This window comes from Phoenix dactylifera, chromosome 12 (genome assembly GCF_009389715.1).
Source record: "Phoenix dactylifera cultivar Barhee BC4 chromosome 12, palm_55x_up_171113_PBpolish2nd_filt_p, whole genome shotgun sequence".
NCBI lineage: Eukaryota > Viridiplantae > Streptophyta > Magnoliopsida > Arecales > Arecaceae > Phoenix > Phoenix dactylifera.
Genome location: NC_052403.1, coordinates 1,006,495 through 1,026,900, shown reverse-complemented (window position 1 = coordinate 1,026,900; position 20,406 = coordinate 1,006,495). Strand labels below are relative to the sequence as shown.

Here is a 20,406-nt window from a genome sequence, read left to right as displayed (position 1 = left end):
CTCCTCCATCAAAATCTTCTTCTCTTTCTTTCTATCTTTCTTATTGCTTCTAATGGAATACACAATACATACCTCCAATATGTTGGCAATGCCCTAATCACCATGTTAATCAATGTTAATCTACTTGCTAGGGTCAAGATTTCACCCTTCAAACCGGCCAACCTTTTTTTCCTCCAAGAAATCATATCGAAATTAGCTGGCTCTAGATATGGTTATTGGCAGGACGAGACTATCTCTCACTCTTTTTTTTTTAAAAAAAAGGGAAAGAGTACTTTTAAATGGCCTTAACAAGACCATAAATTAGAAAGTCCCATGCAATCAATTTGTAGTAACAAAGATTACTCTGGATGTACATCATTATTTGAGGAAATATCATAATTAATATCTCTGCTTGCCAACAAATCCATATAGAAATTGGCCTCTTCGAATACATGAACTGTGACAAAGAAATCCAAAGATGTAGATAGATGGGGGATATCAAGAAGAAGACTTAATGGTGTAGGAGTCTTCCCACTGGTCCAATTAATGACACTACCAGAGTCACCTTCAAGCAAGATACTTTTGCATTGTAGAGTGAAAGTTGCAACCATAAACCCTTCCCATGCTTGGTGCTCTTAGCTCAATCATAGGGACAAATATAGCTGAAAATCTCTTGGTACTAGCATAGATAAGATGGCCATGATGATCTCCAATGAGAAATCTAGTAGCACCTTGATTACCTCTAAGGAAGCCATTAAAGTCGATCTTCAAAGTTCCAAGGGGTGGGGGTACCCAACAAACCTGCACAAGAGAGAAAAATGAGCTACTAGAGTTGTACGTGATCCAATACCTGGAAGGATTGAAGCAAGAAATAACTAATATCTCCATTCAGGAAAAATGCTCTCCAATTTTATGATCAAACATTTTCTGGAGATGGGGATTCCCATTTCAAATAGCATTCATCCCCTACCTCGACCTCCGATCAAAATAGCCATGATCTTATGGAATGAGCTGGTTCTAGCCGGTGATCTCATTTTTGGGGAGCTCCTCCGATGGGCAGAGGGCTTATCTCTTCGAGGAGAGCCTTTCCCATTCCGCCTCGGCAGCTTCTCCCACCTCCAAGCTTCCTCAAGGTCAATTTTGATGAGTCAGTGTTGGATGGAGGCACAAAGGGTGGAGCGGGTTTCGTCATCAGGAACCCGAACTTCAGGATTGTGGCAGCGGGAGGCTGTCAGTTATTTGACTGCACGGTTTCTGGTGTGGAGCTGAGAACTGCCTGGGCAGATCTTCGACACGCTCAGCGTATGCTCTTAGCTAGTTCAGTCATCTTGGAGGGTGACTCGGCTACGGTCATCAGCTGGATCCAGAAGATCCGAGGGTCGTTGTTGCTGACCATTCCTTGATTCACGGTATTTGGATGATGATGATGAGGGACAGAGGGGTTGTCCAGGTGAAACATGTGTTTAGAGAAGCCAACGAGGTTGCGGATTGGGTGGCCACGTACGTTGCTAACCATGCCAGTAGCATCCTGTGGGTGAGGGATGGAGAGCTGCCTCGGAAGTTCTGTGATATTTTGTTTTCTGATTTTATTGGGTGCATCCATACACGTGTTGTATGAATCACCCGATCTAGCAAAAAAAAAAAAAAAAAACATAGCCATGATGATTCCATGAGTTTTGATTTGGTCTACCTAGGAGTCTAGGTTCTACTAGGTTCTACCTAGATTGGATAGGGTGGGTATTAGCAATAGTCGACCATCCAATTCTCCAGTGGTTCAGACATATTGTTAATTGAATGGCCACAAGAATAGTGTTATGAATCAAAATACAACCAATTCTCTTGCGAGATTAAGTTATCATAGAGAGAAACACAAAGCAGACAATTCTATTAAGAGTAAAAGAGCCATTCATACTTGGGCAATCTCTTTCCTGGAGTGCATTTGCTCCATGTATGAGCAGTATTTGTATGTATGGATTGATATGTAATGCAGGGTAACAGGAAGAGAGCTCTATCGAAAGCTCTTCCCATTTTGCACCAATTATGGGGGTAGCAAGGTAATTTAACATGCAACAAAATATCTCGGACCCTCTTCCTCTCCTTTTCAACCGCGTCTCAGTCCCAACTCCCATCCCAAATCCCTCTTTTCTGGTGCTCGATCCCTGATTCTAATCTAGGGTTAGGGTTGTCTCCTCCCCCGCCCTTATCCACTCCCTCTCTTTCCCTATCCCTCCCTACTCTCTAGGGTTAGGGTTTCCGCTCCTAGAGCTTGTCTCCTTCTTTACCCTCCTATTATCTTACCCAAGGCTAGGGCTAGGGTTGTTTGTTCTCTTCTCTTTCCTAGGGTTCGTGTCTCATCTCGTCTCCCTTCTTTCCCCTTCTTCCAAGATGATGCAACCCGCCGGAGGAATGGTGCAGCCGCCGATGGTCCCGCCCCCGATGGCCCAGCAGCACCAGATGCCGCCGCAGCAGCAGGCGGCGCCGCCGCCGCAGCAGCAGTGGGCGATGATGCCGCCGCCGCAGTACCCCCAGGCCCAACCGCAGCCCATGTGGAACCAGCAGCCCTCCCAGATCCCTCCGCCGGTGCAGCCGCCGCCGCAGCTCCAGCCCCCGCCCCAGTACCCGGTCCCGACCCCCGTCCCGGCCGTTGCGCCTTCCCCAGTGACAGTCGCGGCGCCCCAGCCAGCCTCCGGTGACGAGATCCGCACTCTCTGGATGGGCGACCTGCAGTACTGGATGGACGAGAGCTACGTCCACGGCTGCTTCGCTCACACTGGAGAGGTGACACTCCATCAGTTCTCTTTTTACCTTATCGCTGTCATCTGTGATTCTTGTGTTAAATATATGCCTGTAGTCGTCAATAAATTTACGTCTTTTTTATTGGCGTCTTTATATGGATTTCTGATGCGAAATTAGTGTACGTTGATTATTTCATGGTATTTACCATCTGATCATTGTTCTGGTTAGTGAGATACATATTTCTTAGTATAATTCGTTGCGTAAACTGGGTAAAAAGGTTTAGATATTGCAATACTGTTTTATCTGTGAGATTGTGATAACGAATTGGAAAGGAGATTGCTTCATGCCTATGTTTACGTCTTTTCATGGGCGTGTGTGCATGTTTTCTGTTGAGTTCAAAAGCTAAGGATGCTATGCGAGGTTGGGTTCCTGTTCTTTGGTTCAAGAATTTTAGAAATACTCCTTGGAGATTTCTGTATGTTTGTTTTATAAAAGAATTATGCTTCCTTGAGAATGGTATTTTTGAAGATTGGATTGCTTGATTTCAAAAAAAAAGCAATCTGGTTCTAGATCTCATCTCTCTTAAATCTCGGTTCATGCACTTGAATTCAGATGATATGCTTCTCTAGCTAGTAATTGTTTAGACCCCTGTTATTTTATTGCTGCACACTGTAAAGTCATAAACACTTGTAGGGCGTATCGAAAATGATTCCATGATGATCCCTAAGAGAAGGCTTTTGCACATGGACTTAGGAAGGCTTTATGCCAAAGAAATTGAGGGTTTGAAAAGATTATTTGTTTACTACCAGAAAAGTTACTTTAAGAGATTTAGGCCTCTCTTTAGAAAGGGGAAAGAGTAAAAGGAAAGAAAAAACTATGAATTCTTTATATCCTAGTCGATGTTATTTGGCAGGAGGTGCAAAAATTGTGAATGAAGGGTTGCTTTGAAATATTAAGGGATGACCAGTGTGATGTGCCAACAAGAAGTTCTGAAAGAAAATAATGGAGAATTTTAATTCTTAATTATAGATTCATAGGGTAGGTGATGCTTAGATCTTGCTTCAGGATTTAGATAGTAGGCTACGGAAAGCTTTAAGGAGCATCCATATTTTATGGTTAAAATATAGGCAGTTAGAATTAATGATGGGGAATGATGAGGGAAGCAGAAGAAAGGTAGATGAAAGAGGAAAGGAAAAATATATCTTAGGAAGTAAGAGAGCTACACAAAGGAATAGTTTGGCATCCTAAATTAGTTTCCTCTAATAGATGAACTACTCTTCTGAGCAATAAAAAGTCCACAACCTTATTCTACGTTCCTCTAATAAGTTTTCTCTAATAGCTGAGCTGTTGTTCATTTTCATTTTTTATGTTGCTTTCAGAAATTTATTCTAATATAAATTTTCCCATTTGATCCGTTTATCTTTTTATTTTTCTAATATCTATTCACTTTTATATGGTTTCCTTTGTTCGTTTATTTACTCCAATATATGATGGAATTGTTAAGATAAATAGAAACAATTTTGGCCACTCTTGTATACCAGCTGTGTGTTATTTATTTTTTCCTTCTATTATTTGAGCAAGTGCTTTGCCTCTCTTCTGTGCTCATTAAGATGACAATTTATGTCCGAATGTACTAAGTATATGAGATTGTTGTTGGTCATGGTCGTATGTGATTGCAGAACTTGTAGAATGAAAAGTATTTTAATTTTCTCGAGATATATGTAATCTTCCAAACATTTTGATTGCGTACTTTTTTTACGAATGAGTTTGTTTCTTCAACTTGTTCCATGGCTATTCAACATTGCAGGTTGTTTCAGTTAAACTCATCCGCGACAAGCTGACTGGGCAATTGCAAGGTTATGGTTTTATCGAGTTTGCAAACCGTGCTTCTGCAGAACGAGTTCTTCAGACATATAATGGACAAATGATGCCTAATGTAGAGCAAGTTTTCCGATTGAACTGGGCTAGTGCTGGAGAGAAACGTGATGATACTCCTGATTATACAATATTTGTTGGGGATTTAGCTGCAGATGTTACAGACTATATATTACAAGAGACATTCAGGAGTCACTATTCCTCTGTCAAAGGGGCAAAAGTTGTAACAGACAGAATTACTGGACGGTCAAAGGGCTATGGTTTTGTGAGGTTTGGGGATGTAAATGAACAAACACGTGCCATGGCTGAAATGAATGGGATGTTCTGTTCGACAAGGCCTATGCGGATTGGTCCTGCCACGTCCAAGAAAACTATGGGAGTTCAACCAAAAGGTAGGCAAAGACACTTTTTTTTTCACTTTTATTATAACACATTTCTTCCTATGTCATTAATTGGAGACTGTTTTGCAGGAACTAGTAACAATTTGTTCACTTACTGATGTGAATCATTGAGGCATTATTCAATTCAATGTTCATATATCCTGTATTTACATTTGGAGTAATCCTTTGAATGTTTAGTTCTTAGATTTTCATAGAGCGGAATCTACTACCTTAGCTTGTTTTATTTCCCAGTCATACACTTCAAGATAAGCGGCATGCACAAAGTCATTTCCTTCCTATCATTTCCTTTGTGAATTGGGCTAATTTAATGCAGTTGTGAGTAATAAAACTTAAAAAAAACTTATAAAAACTCATGTTGTCTCGAAGCAGGATGCCAAGAGGCTCTCTTCATTTAGGGGCCTGGAACTGAATTCAGCTGAGATGCATATCTTCTTTAGTGCGTGGCCTCGGTTAGGTCAGTGTTATTGTTTATGTCATAATTTTGTTGTTAGCTATTTCGTGGCAACCAATGCTGCTCATTCTTCTTAAACATTTGAGTTCGTTACATTTTTAGTGCTTCTATACTTTCAATTCTTTGTGTCAGTTCCTTAGAATTAAAGAGTTGTCTGCTCCTCATTTCATCTCCTTTTCCCAGTTTGTTACATTTAAAGAGCTCCCAGCCAAGTTATATTTTTTCCAATTTCAATCTCCTTCTAAGTTTTGAATTAATTCATTTGAGATGCTGCTCTGGATCTTTTAGAAAATTCCTTTGCATTACTCTGTATCTGTGCAGGAAACTGTTTCCTTTGGGGTTTTTGATAGTTGATTGGGGTTCGTGTTTTAGGTTTTGGTTTTATGGGAGCTCCTCTTCAAGATTGATGATCGATTTTATGTCGCCTCCAGAGTGACTGATATGCGATATTTAGCCCTTTTTAATTGGTGTCATGTTTATGCATTCCTTTATGAATTTTTTGTTTTCATGATCTTTCAACTAGCAGTCTCATTATTTGTGTTGACTGTACTAAGTCTTGTTCCATGGGACTGGACAAAGTTATTTTTGATGATCTATATGCATCTACCCCATCTTTTATTCAGCTCTCTATATGAAGCTTTGTACGTCTTTAGACGGAATGACTATAAATTCAATAGCTGATAAATTAAGCCTGTTGGGCACCCATGCAAAGATGAGGAACTTATCTAGCATGTGCCCTGGATGATAGCATGATCGAATGCTTTCAGCATCATTTGAGTTGAAGGCTAACTTCAGGTTACACCTGATTTGCTCGTAGCTTCTTATTCAGATTACAGTAATATTGCAAAATATTGCCCTACATTACCTGCATTCTTTCTCATGCTGGTTTATCTTTATTTGCTTCTCAAGGCTAATGAAGGCGGAAGAAAAAATTTTGTTATGCTGTAAATTGATATTTTAAGATGAAGAAAAGATGTTCCATAGAGAAGTGCCATTGTCCTTCATCTTTATTGTTTGACCCCACCATATGATGTAAAAGATCACGGTCTTTTTGTTTTGTTGTTTTTGATGTAGAGCCTGTATGACTTGCATGATAATAATGACACTGTTGAAATTCTTCATTGTAATTGATCTTCACATAGTGGGTGATCCAGTTTACTCATGATTGTTCTAGCGAAAACTCTTCTTGATCTATGAGTATTTAATTGCCTTAATCTATTATTAAGAATGAATTAATTTTATTTGTTTTGAACCAAGCTGTTCTCCCAGTTATAGTCTATATCTTTTTGCAGCAACTAAATTTGACTATTGTTGGTTTTAGAACTACTTTTGCGGCTTCTGACACAGAATAAAAGAAATCAGCTAACCTTGAAAGTTCTGTAACTTCTCATCCAAACTGTTGAGAACAGATGGTACTATACTTTTGGGAATTGGATACATTCATCTCCCGGTGAATGATATTCAAGCCTGCATTTTAAGGTAATGCAGTGCTCTATTGAGTACTTCTCCCTTATATGGATAATGGTTGTTTGCCTTGCATCTGCAAAAGTTACCCACATGCCATTGACGAATACATTTTTTGTATCAGATGGGCAAAATGTTACTCATTTGTTTAAAACTTAGAAGGTTGCACACTCTTGGAGCCTGTGTAATATTCAAATAGTCTTTGTGATTGCTGAATGGTGGAGAGATCTAAATCTAACCCGAGAACATCAGTGTTTTAAATGGCTATGCAGGCAGTCAAGCACTGTGTTGTGCATGTGTCATGTGGGCTGTATTTTGTGGACATATGTAGTTAGTTTTTAAATATCTAAAAATAAATAAAATACATGAAAAAAATGATAGTAGCCATATCTTTTTCACCAAAAAAAAAAAGTAATAGTAATATTAATAATACCATCTAATAACTTACTAATTAGTACATAATTCTTGATAGAAATAATTATAACATAGTTAACATATTGTTGTTATTAATATATACACATCCAACCAAACCATTAACTAGCCGGTTTAGCATGGGCTTGTGTAAGAGTGATCATATATATGGTAGCCCATAGACAGCTGCATAATGATAATCCTGCCACATAAGCATCAACATAGTGCTAAGCAAACCGCCTTTTCAGGTGGCATGTGGCTCAACTATATATAGTAGCTGCATATAAGGACCACGGTGCAGTCAAGGGACCTCCTGTGCATATGCTGCTGCATATGTCCTCATGCACCACATTTTAACACACTAGGGAGTAGGGAGCATATATCTTAGTGGCGATATGTGATAAGGTTTTATGAGCGGAGAAGGTTTGGTGTGTATTATTCTCTTCATATCTTAGTAATGAGTTGATCCAGCTGTTTATATCATTCTCTTCATAGGCGGAGAGGATTTTATGAGTGGTTTGGTGTGTATCCCCAGCAATTTTCTTTTTCAGCATAAACAGGGAATCTCATCTCTAAGAACGAACTTACGGGTAAATTATCACAGGTGCAAAGTGATTTGCTGCTATCTTCAAATTTTATGGCCTATGGTATTGTATTTGGTTGCATTTGTGTTAATGGAATCATCAAACTAAAGTAGCATCTGGTGGCTCTTATATTTGAAATTTTTTGCTTTTTCTTTATTTTTGACCTCTCTATAATGAAGGATGCCCAGTATGTAACTCGGATCTTCTGCATCTGTTACACTTTTTTTATTTGTGGTAAAATCTATTACACCTTTTGGAAGCAGACTGTATACTGAACCCATCAGGTGCGATTAGATTCTACCTCTACTTTTTCTCTGAGAGTCTTACGGTAGGCATTTTTCTTATATTGTTTCTGCAGCTTCTTTTCAATCTGCTACTGGAACTCAGTCCGAGAATGATCCAAATAATACAACCGTGCGTACTTTTTGCTATTTTTTATGCGATAACAGCGACTTATTCCCTGTATTCTGATAAGCTTCCATGCTGGGTGCAGATTTTTGTTGGTGGGCTGGATTCAAATGTTACTGAAGAAGTTTTGCGGCAGGTTTTTAGCCCATATGGCGAGTTGGTCCATGTAAAGATACCTGTTGGCAAGCATTGTGGGTTCGTCCAATTTGCTAACAGGTTTGCAATATTCAAATTTGACCCAACTTCATGCTAGAAGTATCAGAACTGCTTGTTTTACGTTTTAATATATTCTATGATACTTCTCAGGCCATGTGCAGAGGAGGCCCTGCTAATGCTGCAGGGAACTCAGTTGGGGGGGCAAAATATACGGCTCTCATGGGGTCGAAGTCCTACTAACAAACAGGTTAAGTGTTACTCACCTCACCTCCAAGCATATTTGTTTTGGTTCCAGTAAATCTAGCTGGTTTTAAAACATGTCTTGCGGATGTTTTCAGCCACAACCGGACCCCAACCAATGGAATGGTAGCTATTATGGCTATGGACAAGGCTATGAAGCGTACAATTATGCCCAACCACCCCAAGATCCTAACATGTATGCTTATGGAGCCTATCCAGGGTACGGGAACTATCAGCAACAGCAGGTAACGGCGCTCCTTGCTGCCTACTTTCCTGACCTTTTTTATATGACTGTATTTTGAATGTTGTCTTAATGCATATTGTCTTTTCCTGCTTAATTCTTTTGTGATGCCTTATCTGGGCTTCTATCAAGTATGCATGCCACCCCCTTTAGAAAGCGTGGTCCTGTGCATCCTAGACAGGCTCATGCACGTCCATGCGCTGCAGGCACATGCAAATGTGCGTGCCCCCACCGGCAGCAGCACACCCATTTCAGAATCATGGTTTAATGCTTCCTAGGCATTAATTGATCAGGAATGCCATCTCAATGTTTTAGAATTGCATTTCATGATATCTATAGGAACTGAATATCTGTTTTCCTTCCCTGATTTTTTCCGAGAGTGATGTCCTCGTATGTCATGATAGCACCTGCACTATGTTTGGTTCGTAAGAGTCAAAAAAAAATTCAGAATGGTTATTGGAAGTTGAAGATCAGAACTGCCATTCTGATTCTGTTATTTAGGCAGGAAATGAAGGGATGCATGGAAAAGGAAGGCCATTTTCTGGTTGTCATTCACTAACGAACAAAACCAAATTGACGGCCCTTATAATTCTTGAAGGGGTGCCGTATATACATATACATATATATATATACATATGCATATACATATATATACACATATACATATACATATATATACACATACACATATACATATACATATATATACACATACACACACACACACACACACACATATATATATACTTATCCTTTATTGCATCCTTGTCTATATGATTGTTTTTTATGTTTTGGCACATGTTGGAGCTAACCAATTCATATCTGGATTTTGCAGTGAACTTTCAGAGACATGAAGCTGAGTTCCGATCTGGATGTTAGCGATGGTAGCAATTGGATAAGTTTTTCTTCGACCCGGATGGTTGGTATTTGCAATTTATGAGGTTTCTCATATACAAATGCGACCGATTCGGTTCTTTTGTTTCATCTTTCAACTTTGTAATGCTGGCTGAATCTTTGGGATCTTTTGTTAGTGGAACGACTATGCATTCGGCGTTGTGATGACTGCTTTGTTGAAGTTTAGATGGGAATATATGCTTTGCTGTGTATGACTATTTCTTATTTTGAACTATGATATAGAATCTGTGTGATCTTTGATGCTTAGTCTGTTTTGTGGAGAGAAAATAGGGTTCTCTCTCCCTTCTTCGGTTTGAAATTTAAACCGCTCTCTCTCTCCTCTGTGGATGGTTGATGGATTGAAGGGCGGTGGTGGAAGGCGAGAGAAAATCGGGTTCTCTCTCCCTTCTTCGGTTTGAAATTTAAACCGCTCTCTCTCTCTCTCCCTTGTGGCTACATTTAGGGAGGGGGCGGTGGAAATAGGGTTCTCTCCCTTTTTCTCTTTTATACTTTTATGTTTCCTTTGCCATGTTTTATTTCATATGCACTGAATATTTTCTCCCTCTCTTCTACTCGTATAGTCGTATTCTTTGATGACATGGTGGTGAGGGTTAGAAATTCGCCATCTCGCTCTTGCCTTTTCCGGGCTTTTGGTGGCCTTTGCTGCAAATCCAGTAAAGATGGCTGTTCTTGTAAGATGTAAGTGCTTGTTCTTGCAACATTTTTTTAGTTCTCTTTGGTTAATCCTTTTTCTTCCATAAATGGAGCTGTAAAGAAATTCAGTGTCATCAGAAATAAGTGAACCATATTTAGATTTAAACTATGCGATCTTCAATTTTAAAAATCTAACCTTCAATTAAATTATCAGTTTGGAGCATGTTTCCTTGCAAGTTCGTTCATTTTTTGTTGAGTCTAGGACTTCCTCTTCAATCCAGAGGACGTCAACTCTCACAGTCAGGAGGTTTACGCTTTCCTTTTCTTATTGGAATTGAGGATTCGCTAATCCTAGAAGTGCTCGATGAAGTCCAGCTTTGCGACCAATGCTCCATTTCAACGAGCATACACTAAGACATGCTCATCAAGCAAGGATTAACATTTATTGGTTATCCATGAGAATGTTCCATGTTTAAATTCTTTTCCTTGGCCTCACTCATGGTCCATCAAAGAAAATTAAGTGATAAAACAAAAACGGATAGGGAAGTTTTTCTTCGTTATTTCTACCTAAGAAATTAGCATAATATTTGGAAGAAATGGGTTTCAATGGCAAGATTATTCAAAAAATATTTTTTGGAGCTTAAATTTTACACAATTACACACTAAAGCCGGAAATAACCTCTAATACTAAACCCATAAGTATGAAAGGATTGCTCAAAAGAACAAATGAAAAGGCAATTACAAATTCTATTTAGAAACAATATGAATACAGGATCTAGAATTATAATTTGGTTGGTAACTAAACTCACCCATATCTGTTTCTCAAAAAAAAAAAAGTCACCCGTAATTGTTTCAACCTGATCCAAAGCCACCTCTATGGCAGTGCCATGCTGGATTTGCCATTAACGTTCCCCCTCAGACCCACTTCACCAACCCATGAATGGCGAACTTTTTCCTTTAACTAATAATTTGGAGGCTGTGTTGAGAGTATATCCAAAACATGTATGAAGAATATTTCTGAGCAAGTGACCGAAAGTAGCACTTCACATGGTCCACAGAAACTTACAGTTCAAATTTTGTTTAGTAATTTCATTTTGAAAAATTTCTGGAAGTGATAGTTCAGCAAGGGTCATTATTGAATTAATTATAGTAACCAAACAAAGCTCTTTTAAAGAGTTTGAACAGCATTTCATCTCTTACAAGCTAGGTTCTCATCCCTCAAAGCAATTTGGATACATCTGGCATTTCTTTTAAGCAAACCAACTCCTATTTTGGTGCAAGTGCCATCCTATCTAAGATTCTTTCTAATAGGAAAAGCTTACGGGATTATGATATTTGTGCTGATAAAGAAATCAGCAGGAATGCCAAATGTTTGATCTGCATCTTGTGTTCACTAATATCAATCAGAACTATGAAAAGCTTACAAAGTTGCAACTACACAGATTGGCGCATCAAGATTTATAAAGCTGGCTCTATGGCTGAAGACAAGACATCATGGTTAAGTTGTAGCTATGCTATAAAAGAGAAAAAGATGACTCTTAGGCGATCTCTTATATCGAAAATTCTACAAATATGCTAACCCAACGTCCACAAGAAACATGATTGCATGGTCTTCTCCTGCAATGAACTTATCGTAGACGGATCAGCTGTTCTGGAACTGCAAATTATAAATTTCTCATCGATCTTAAAATGTCTGGCATGAAGGCTTAACAAAATTTACCTTCAAATGAAATATTTATCTGAATCCTGTTTATTGCTGCTGGCTGCCAACCATACACTATGAAGTATTCAAGTCTCTATACTCCACATGGTGGTACCCGGGAAAAAAAGAAGGCACAGTTATATTTCTAAATTTACAACCATGTTCATTACATTGCAGCATATAATAACCAACATATTTTTTCACCAAAAAAATATAATAACCAACATAATTCATGGAGGAGACCAACATTATGAATTTGACCTTTTGCTGACATCTCTCCCCTCTGATACCAAAGGTTTTTGAGACTCAGGCAGGTGATCCACATACAAGGCATGTATCATTTCTACATAATCGTCGATCTTTTCTGCTTCCCAATCATCTGTTTTTATGGGTGGGAGGTATTTCACTGTGAGAGGTGCTGGTCTGACCCGCAAACTGTTCTTCCTCCAAGCTAGATGAGTACCTGTCAGCACCATTGGAACTATTGGCAACCTTGTCTGAAGTGCTATGTGAACAAAACCCTGCATCAGAAAATGAAGAAATGACAAAAACAAGCAGACAAAATAAAATGGATGAACATATAAATTTGCAAGCACATTATAGTCATTGCCTTCTTAAATGGGAGCAGCCTTCCTGTTTTTGATCGAGTACCCTCTGGAAAAATGATCAGTGATAATTTTTTCTTGACTATTGCACGAGCTACCTGAGCTCAAGAACAAAAAATTAGCTAGAAATATATCAAAAGACATGGGAAAAAATGGGACTGTTAGATGTGAAGATAACCTGTTTAATTGATTCAATGGCAGCAGTGGGGTTGGAACGATCTATTCGGAGATGGTTTGCCAACATATAGAGCTGTCCAAAGAGTGGGTACCAAATGATCTGGACAAGTAAAATCACTGTCGTTTACAGTATCCAAATAGAAGCTAATGGTGCTCGGAGAAGAGTTATTTTTAAGTTTCTTTTGAAAATTACAAATAAGGGTTTGAAGGTAGCCTGGTATATGAGATAATACATTCTTCAAAAGCAGATGGGTTATGAAATTATAGCAGTTGAGTGAATGTATATCACTGACCTCTTTTTTAGCTATGCCAACAGTGCCCGTCGGAGTCAACCACATAACAAGAAAAATGTCTATAGGTGATGCATGATTACAGATGAAGATAGCCCTTGTGTTAGAGAATTCAGAGCCTTCTATTGTTATTGGATTCCCTAAAATCCACATCTGTAGACATAAGATGAATCAAAGTCCCAGAAAAAGATGCACAAATATTATCTACTACTCAACACTAATAATAAAAATAGATGCAGCAGCTGGATAAAACTGGACTTCCATACACTGAGAATAAACTAACTAAAGGCTATATACCTCTGCAATGTGGATATTAGACTAAACAAACATAATCGCAATTTCAAATCAAGGTTTGTTACCTCTAATTCCATCATAGGCATATGTATGTGCATGCATGCGTGCATGTATGTATCTATGTACCCACATATTGTGGTGGCCATTTGATTACACTTCTCCTCAAAAAAAAAATCATTTAACTATGCTAACAATCGTACTTAACTGAATTTTAATACTACATAGCTTAAGATGACTCATAAACCTGGATTTCAGCAGTCTTAGAAGCATAGAAACTTCTTATCTTAAATACTATTAGATGGTGGATGGTTGAGGAAATTGAACCAAAATGACTTTAGTCGGTTATTGGAAGTGAAGTACAACAGGATGTCATTGATGCCATAAGCAGAGCCCCTTTCCTGCTTCACAAACATTCCATCATCACTTTATTGTACTAGAGATTAGTCCTTTTATTTGTTGTTCTTTTGATATCAAGAATAGATGGAGCATCCTTTTCCAAACTTTTCTATAAATTGCTCATGATATAAGTCAATGCTGAATTATTTATTGTTAACTGTAACCAGAGCCTAGTCATAGTTTATCACATTTTCCCCCTTGTCTAGTCTGCAATTCCTCGCTTCTTGGACAACATTTTAATTGGTAATTTGTTTCCAAGAATCCTTAGGGGTTGATCTTGCCTACCAAGTTTTGGTTCAGATATTGGATCCTAATATTAGCTAGTTCCTCAACTGATTGCAAGAATCATTTATCCATCATGACAACAGTTTCTATTACAATTGTTGTCCTTTCTTCTCCAAAGATCCTGACAAGTTTCCGCTATTGTTGGCATTTAGGTACTCAGTTGCACTCATATTTTTTGTCAAAACTAATTCAAGTTGATCTTCTGGTCACTAAATATTTGGAGCTTTTTCATATATAATTGTTCTTTTGTCTCAAATAGAGCATTACTCACTTCTTAACATTGCGGTGTAACTGATTATGTTAAATTTTCCAACAGAATTTCACGTTCATGATTTTCTATCTTCCAAATGTCCATGAGTTCTCAAAAAAATTGCCTGCCATTTTCAATTGTTTTCATTCTCGATACATCCTCATTCACATCAACTGCCAATGTCTTGTTCCACTTCCCAAGCTTTCCTAAATAATGGGGAATATCTTGTTGCACGGCCCATTCATTTCTAAATGGTTAATAGTAATTATGATGTTGCACTCCCCATTCATTTTCCACATGAATGATGGCAATGACCTTGTTTCCGAATGGGTAATAAGAAATATCCTGTTCATTTCCAAATGGATAATTGGCAAAATATTGTTATGCTTCCCACTTGTTTACAAATCGATAATGGAAATTATACCTTTGCGTTTCCTATTCACTTCCATGCGAAGTTTGAAACATTTTCAATCTCTTAGATTTCCAACAGCTATGTCAAAATCAAGTTTTTAAAAACTGGCGCCGATGCTAGTACCAGTTTTTGTTTGGACCGATATGGCACCAATCTGCCCCGTACCGATGCACCCCATCCTAGTATCATATCGGGATGCCACCAGTCCTTTTTTGTTTTTCTTTTTTCTTTTTTTTTTGTTTCTAAGGCTTGTCAAGCTATTAGGATTGTTTTAGTTGCATTTTTAATGGATGTGCAATACTGGAGAGTCAGTATTGGTACCGATGCTAATTGAGTCAATATGGATCAATAAACTAGCAAAATTTACAATTAAACTTGTTATTTCATTTAAACCTGTTTAGAAGAAAAACTTAAGAAAGAAGCTTAATCATGAATCTGCTGTCTTCACTTGACCAAAGATTGAGAAAGTGAGTTGAGAGACCTATAGTTAGCTTATGTGGGAACAAGATGCCATACCTATTCTTGGTAACAGACCATTTGTTGGTGACATTGATGACATTGATGAGCCACTAGGTCATCAAGGTTAGCATCTATGGATGACCAACTTGTGACTTGCTCTCAGCATCAAATAGCATGTAAGCTAGAATTAGGAAAAGAGAGTTAATGACTCTGAGAAAAACCTCAGTATTTGCACCTGGACCATCAAATGCTGTCCATCTCTTAAGATCAGATTTACCTATGCTCTTATATGTCTACAACGGAGTTAAAGGTATAACAACAAAAGTTCCTGCAGAAGCCTTGCACCTTCATGGGGAAAGAATCAAACAGAAGAGGAAGAAATGGAAAGAAGAAGATCCTTCCAAAGACGCTTGATGACCGTTTAAGTTAAATTTAGTAGAGTACAATGACCATACAAAAAATTTCCCTTATAGTGGTCATATTCTCATTAGCCACAGATGGAAAAGAGCTCCTTTTAGCTTATGACATTCATGTTTAACTTGCCTAGTACTGATCCTGTAGAGAACTTGCCTAGAAAGACATAACTGGAAGCTATGCTGCTTGTAGATGGGTTTGAGGCCAAGATGTTCTTGAGATAATCTACATGAGAATGAGCACTTCATTTTAGATGCAGGGATTGGACTTACTCCCATCCACATTCGTTCTCTCATCTGCTGTTTCGTAGTTCTGGAATGAGCAAACTTAAGTGCATATATGAACTCCTTTCAAAGAAGTGTTGCAGATGTTACGATCTATTGGATGCACATAAATTCAAAGCAGAGATTTCAGATAAATTGATGAAAAAAATAGCAATTATTCCATCAATTCAGTTCCTTATCCCTCTTCATGGTTGGAATGAATTAAACAGTGATGGATCTATCAGCCTAAATCGAGCTAGCTAAGGAGGACTCCTAAGAGGAGCAACAATGCCTTTTTCATTCCGTTCAACTGATGGGTAAATACAGCAGAATGCGGCTTGAAATGGACTTTCAAACAAAGTTGGATGGATAAATATAAGCTTTGAACCCTTGTAAGATTTTAAAATCTTCTATGAAAGTTGAGAGCATTGCTTCTTTCTTGGATGATGCTAGAGTCTCGCATGGTTGGATATGAGGAAATCAAGTTGCCGACCTTCTTTCCAAGACACACTCTTTCCTATCTAGATGATGATAATTTGCCTTTCTTCCCAGCTTTATCTTCCATGTGATCTTGAAGATTAAAAATAAATATGTATAAGTGTATTGTGGACAATAAGGCATGTAATCTTGCACAAAGTTAACTAACTTTAACTTTCAAAATAAAGTAATTCTGAATTTGCTTACATTATTATTAGTTAAATAAGAATGAAAAAAAATCACTTCTTTATGTTAAGTGGTCAACTTGTTGCACCATTAATGAACAACTTTCATGTTTGAAACAACAAACTAAATTTTCTCAAAAACAAAGATATACAGGACTTCAAACTTGAAATAAGAATAACAAGTAGAGCTGAAAAGCTACATCAAAACATGGAATGCTAGGGTGAGATTGTTAAAGCCAGTGTGTCCATGTTTTGACTATGAAGCCAAACTTTGCTGTACCAAGTATCAACCATCATTTTTTTGTCAGTATTTTCATATTTTGCCCCATATTTCCATGCACCACTAGCAACTACTACAGAAACAAATAACCATACAAAAGCAATCTAATGTCACTTTTTTGAAGTAGCAAACCTTAAGTACAAAAACAACAATAAAAAATGTAAAACCCTACCAAGGCCAGCAGCATCTCTAGGAAACACATTCATGGGGACTTCAAGTAGACCAGAGCGTCAAAAAGTTGATGGCGTCAAAATTCCATTGATATTCATTTTTCAAGTAATGTGGAAAGAAATTTACACCACACTCCACTTTCCCGCATATAATTGTGGCAGCCAAGAAAAAGAATGTAAGTTCATTTATGTATATCTTAGTGAGAGATCAGATAACATGAAGTGAATATTGGTGCCAACAATAACCTTAATCTTGATGAGCAAGCACAATCACCTCTATATGGGATTACTTTATGATCCAAGGAACGATTCATCAAAGTTTGAGAAAGTTTTATGGCCAGCTGTTAGCTTGATGCGGACCCTCTAAACCAGAGCCAAATTTCAAGCTAATACAACTCTAGGCAGAAGTGGGGCCTATATGAAAGCTAAAAGATTAGTAAGTGAACAAGACATAGTTTAAGCTTGTCAAAGAAAAAAAGAGGAAACCTCTAGGGTTCTCATGGACTTGGAAAGAGCCTATACGAAAAGAAATAAGGCATGTTCAACAGATGGAATCAAATTCATCTCTCTGGCACAACTTACATACTGAAGTGCCAAACTGTATCATAATTCTCTATTCATGTAAATAGTATGCATGACCAAATTCTATAAATTCAGAAATGCAAAAAATCAGGCAACATTTTGGAAGAGGTATTGCAGGCATAGTGTTCAGAACAGAGGTGAAGTCCTCTACAAGGATATCTTAATCTTTACACCTAATGGTTTAAGATAATAACAAGAATATTTTTTGCGAAAAAAAAACTTCAAGTGTACATTTGCACCAAAATGATGCCAAATATCAATTAAAACAGTTTGCAAGCCATTTTTTATTCTAGTTGATAAATGAAGGGAAAATTAAATAGAACAGGAAAATCCTGCAAGTGAATTAGTTAAACGAGACCAACCTGCATAGTCAATTCAACTATAAGAAAATCAACTAAATGATAACTACAATTATATAAAAGAAATGGCCAATTAGGAAAAGTTCAGAAATAATTAAAAAGCAGAGTTTTGCCATTCGACATTTATCTACAAATATAGCCCCGCAGAAGAATACCATCTATTGCTAATGCAAACGAAGGATGCGTCCGGATTAGGGTCTTTTTAGCAAATTCTTCCACAATAAGAAAATCAACAAAGGATGATCACATAATGTTTACCAAGCCAGCGTGCACAGCAATATGCTCAGGACTTGGTAGCATCGAACAATGAACAGAGCAGTACAACTCATCACATGAACATGAGATTACCAACCAGCCACCAACCAACCAACATTCTGAAGAAGAAACATCAAGATTTTATTCTTAAAAACAAGTAGATAAGAAGCAATAATTTATGTTATTTGAAAGTAAGATTCTCACGGAGCAATAATCAGCCAACAAAACAACATCAACTTATATCTATTTGCTGCTCTAAAAATGTGGTGAAATATCCATGTATCCACAACTACATACTGCATTCATATATTTTTCTCATTTACCCAACAGTCCTGTAGCCCAAACTCAGACAGGTATATCCAGTGCCTTCTGTGCCTGTACCGGACTCTAGACTGGTTGTCCCGCAGCACGGGTTGGTACGGGCTCGCGTCATGCTGTACCAGACCTGTACCGACACAGTAGAAGAGGCGGGGAGAGGGAGAACGGGAGAGAGGAAAAGAGAGAAAGAAGGGGGAGGCCGAGAGAGGCCGGCGGAGAGCCAGTGGAGGGTTGAGGAGCTGCCGCGCGGAGGAGGTGAACGCCGGAGAGCTGCCGCGGAGGAGGGGCTCCGCCTTCGGCCAACGGGAGCTCCATTGCTGACTTTCACTTAAAAATTGCAAAAATAAAAGGCCCCTCTGGTCCCTGTTTCGAATAAAACAGGAGACCGGAGGCGGAGCCCCTCCTACGCGGCTCCTCGGCCTCCGCTTCCTCTGCGCGGCGGCTCTCCGGTCTCCGCCGGCTGGCCTCCATCTTCCTCTCTCTCTCTCTCTCTCTCTCCCCCTCCCTCCCCCCCTTCTTCTCCCCCTCCATCGCCGGTCCGTCGCCGGCACGGCTCTCGGGACGCCCCGGTTATATAAATCACTAAATAAACCGTTCACACAATAACAAGACACAGCAAAATAATGAAAAAAAGAAAGAAGAAGCTTGAAAGAAACAATAGCTAAGATTCTTTACCAGCATCCTCCCGGTAACATGCCCATACAAGTTCCCCTGCCTAATCCGAGCATATGGCCAAGGAAGCAACAGCAGCATGATCACGGCCCACACGGCCGTTGTAACCGCCATCGACAGAAAGCAAACGACAATCCTAACGACCGACAGGATGACAGTAATCCATCTATCATCATCCACGAAGTCAGCCGCCGCGGCCCGCCTGGGACCCGGCTGCCCGACCGCATCTTCCGGTCGGGCCTTCGCCGGTCCCCTCGACCGGACGCTCGCTTCGAAGCAGCTCTCCAGCCGCCGGCCCCGCAAGAACGAGCTGCCCCCTGAACCGTCCATCTACGAGTACCATCCACCACTCCGGTACCAAACAACAAGACGAAGGAGAAAGGAGGAGGATTAAGATATACCGGATATACCGATAGTAGGAATATTTATAAACTATTGAATGCTTGGTTAAAGAGCAGATTTTGAAAAAGAATCTGTATCAAGGATAAGTATTTGTTGAAGAGTAAGGAACTGCGGGGATCGGTGGAAATCGGAATCTAGGATAAATTTATTCAGAGAGAAGAGGAGATTACAGAGAGAGAGAGGATAGAGGGACGGGGAAGTAGAAGGGTGAGGTTGCCTTTGAGACGGAAAAAAAATTTTAGACGCACTCGCCCTGACAACTCTAATTCTAGACCCTCCGACTGATATGTAGGGACTCAGAAAGACTTGGGTCAGCGATCGAATGCACAAGGAATTGCACTTTAATCCAGTGGGTGAGATGGGAATTATACTTTCTTAGCGACACCAAAAGTCACACCCTTTCCAAGGCTGATGGCGACTAAGGTTTAAAATAAAAGCCGATATAATATTATAGTGCCTATTATAATAGTTTCAGCCCCTCTATTATGTTACTAAATGTAATTAAGAAAGAAAAATAATGTTATAATATGTTGACTAGTATTATATTGGTTGGCTCTAACATAAATAGCAGTTATTGTTTCAATGGTTGCCTGTCTGGAAAATAATAATAATATTTTTTTATTATTCATTATTTTTATTTAAATACCATCAAGATGGTAGCTGAA

General features: G+C 38.8%; 2 protein-coding genes across 3 annotated transcripts; one reads left to right on the top strand and one right to left on the bottom strand.

Moving 5' to 3' along the window:
* The first annotated feature begins 2,099 nt into the window (after window positions 1-2,099).
* LOC103719322 (polyadenylate-binding protein RBP45) lies at window positions 2,100-10,107 on the top strand. Its single transcript, XM_008808519.4, has 7 exons — window positions 2,100-2,757; window positions 4,523-4,982; window positions 8,260-8,315; window positions 8,395-8,525; window positions 8,616-8,712; window positions 8,804-8,950; window positions 9,782-10,107. Exons 1-7 carry the CDS (start codon window positions 2,365-2,367, stop codon window positions 9,782-9,784), a joined length of 1,287 nt encoding a protein of 428 aa, XP_008806741.2. The 5' UTR covers window positions 2,100-2,364; the 3' UTR covers window positions 9,785-10,107.
* A 2,198-nt stretch (window positions 10,108-12,305) lies between these two features.
* Window positions 12,306-20,127, bottom strand: LOC103719321 (1-acyl-sn-glycerol-3-phosphate acyltransferase-like). Of its 2 annotated transcripts, none has more exons than XM_026809341.2 (5): window positions 19,343-20,127; window positions 13,272-13,421; window positions 12,980-13,078; window positions 12,807-12,899; window positions 12,306-12,693 (listed from the first exon to the last, which is right to left on the bottom strand). In XM_026809341.2, exons 1-5 carry the CDS (start codon window positions 19,667-19,669, stop codon window positions 12,445-12,447), a joined length of 918 nt encoding a protein of 305 aa, XP_026665142.1. In that variant the 5' UTR covers window positions 19,670-20,127; the 3' UTR covers window positions 12,306-12,444. The 2 variants fall into 2 exon arrangements, with proteins under 2 accessions (XP_026665142.1, XP_008806740.1); XM_008808518.4 differs by having other exon boundaries at window positions 12,306-12,717; window positions 19,343-20,123.
* Between the last annotated feature and the right edge of the window lie 279 nt (window positions 20,128-20,406).

Coding starts and splice junctions, on each gene's coding strand:
- LOC103719322 (XM_008808519.4), top strand. CDS start 2,365: ATGATGCAACCCGCCGGAGGAATGGTGCAGCCGCCGATGGTCCCGCCC. Junction 8,526..8,615: donor TTCGTCCAATTTGCTAACAG/GTTTGCAATATT, acceptor GATACTTCTCAG/GCCATGTGCAGAGGAGGCCC. Junction 8,713..8,803: donor GAAGTCCTACTAACAAACAG/GTTAAGTGTTAC, acceptor GGATGTTTTCAG/CCACAACCGGACCCCAACCA.
- LOC103719321 (XM_008808518.4), bottom strand. CDS start 19,669: ATGGACGGTTCAGGGGGCAGCTCGTTCTTGCGGGGCCGGCGGCTGGAG. Junction 13,079..13,271: donor TTGGCATAGCTAAAAAAGAG/GTCAGTGATATA, acceptor TTACTTGTCCAG/ATCATTTGGTACCCACTCTT. Junction 12,900..12,979: donor CCATTGAATCAATTAAACAG/GTTATCTTCACA, acceptor TCTTGAGCTCAG/GTAGCTCGTGCAATAGTCAA.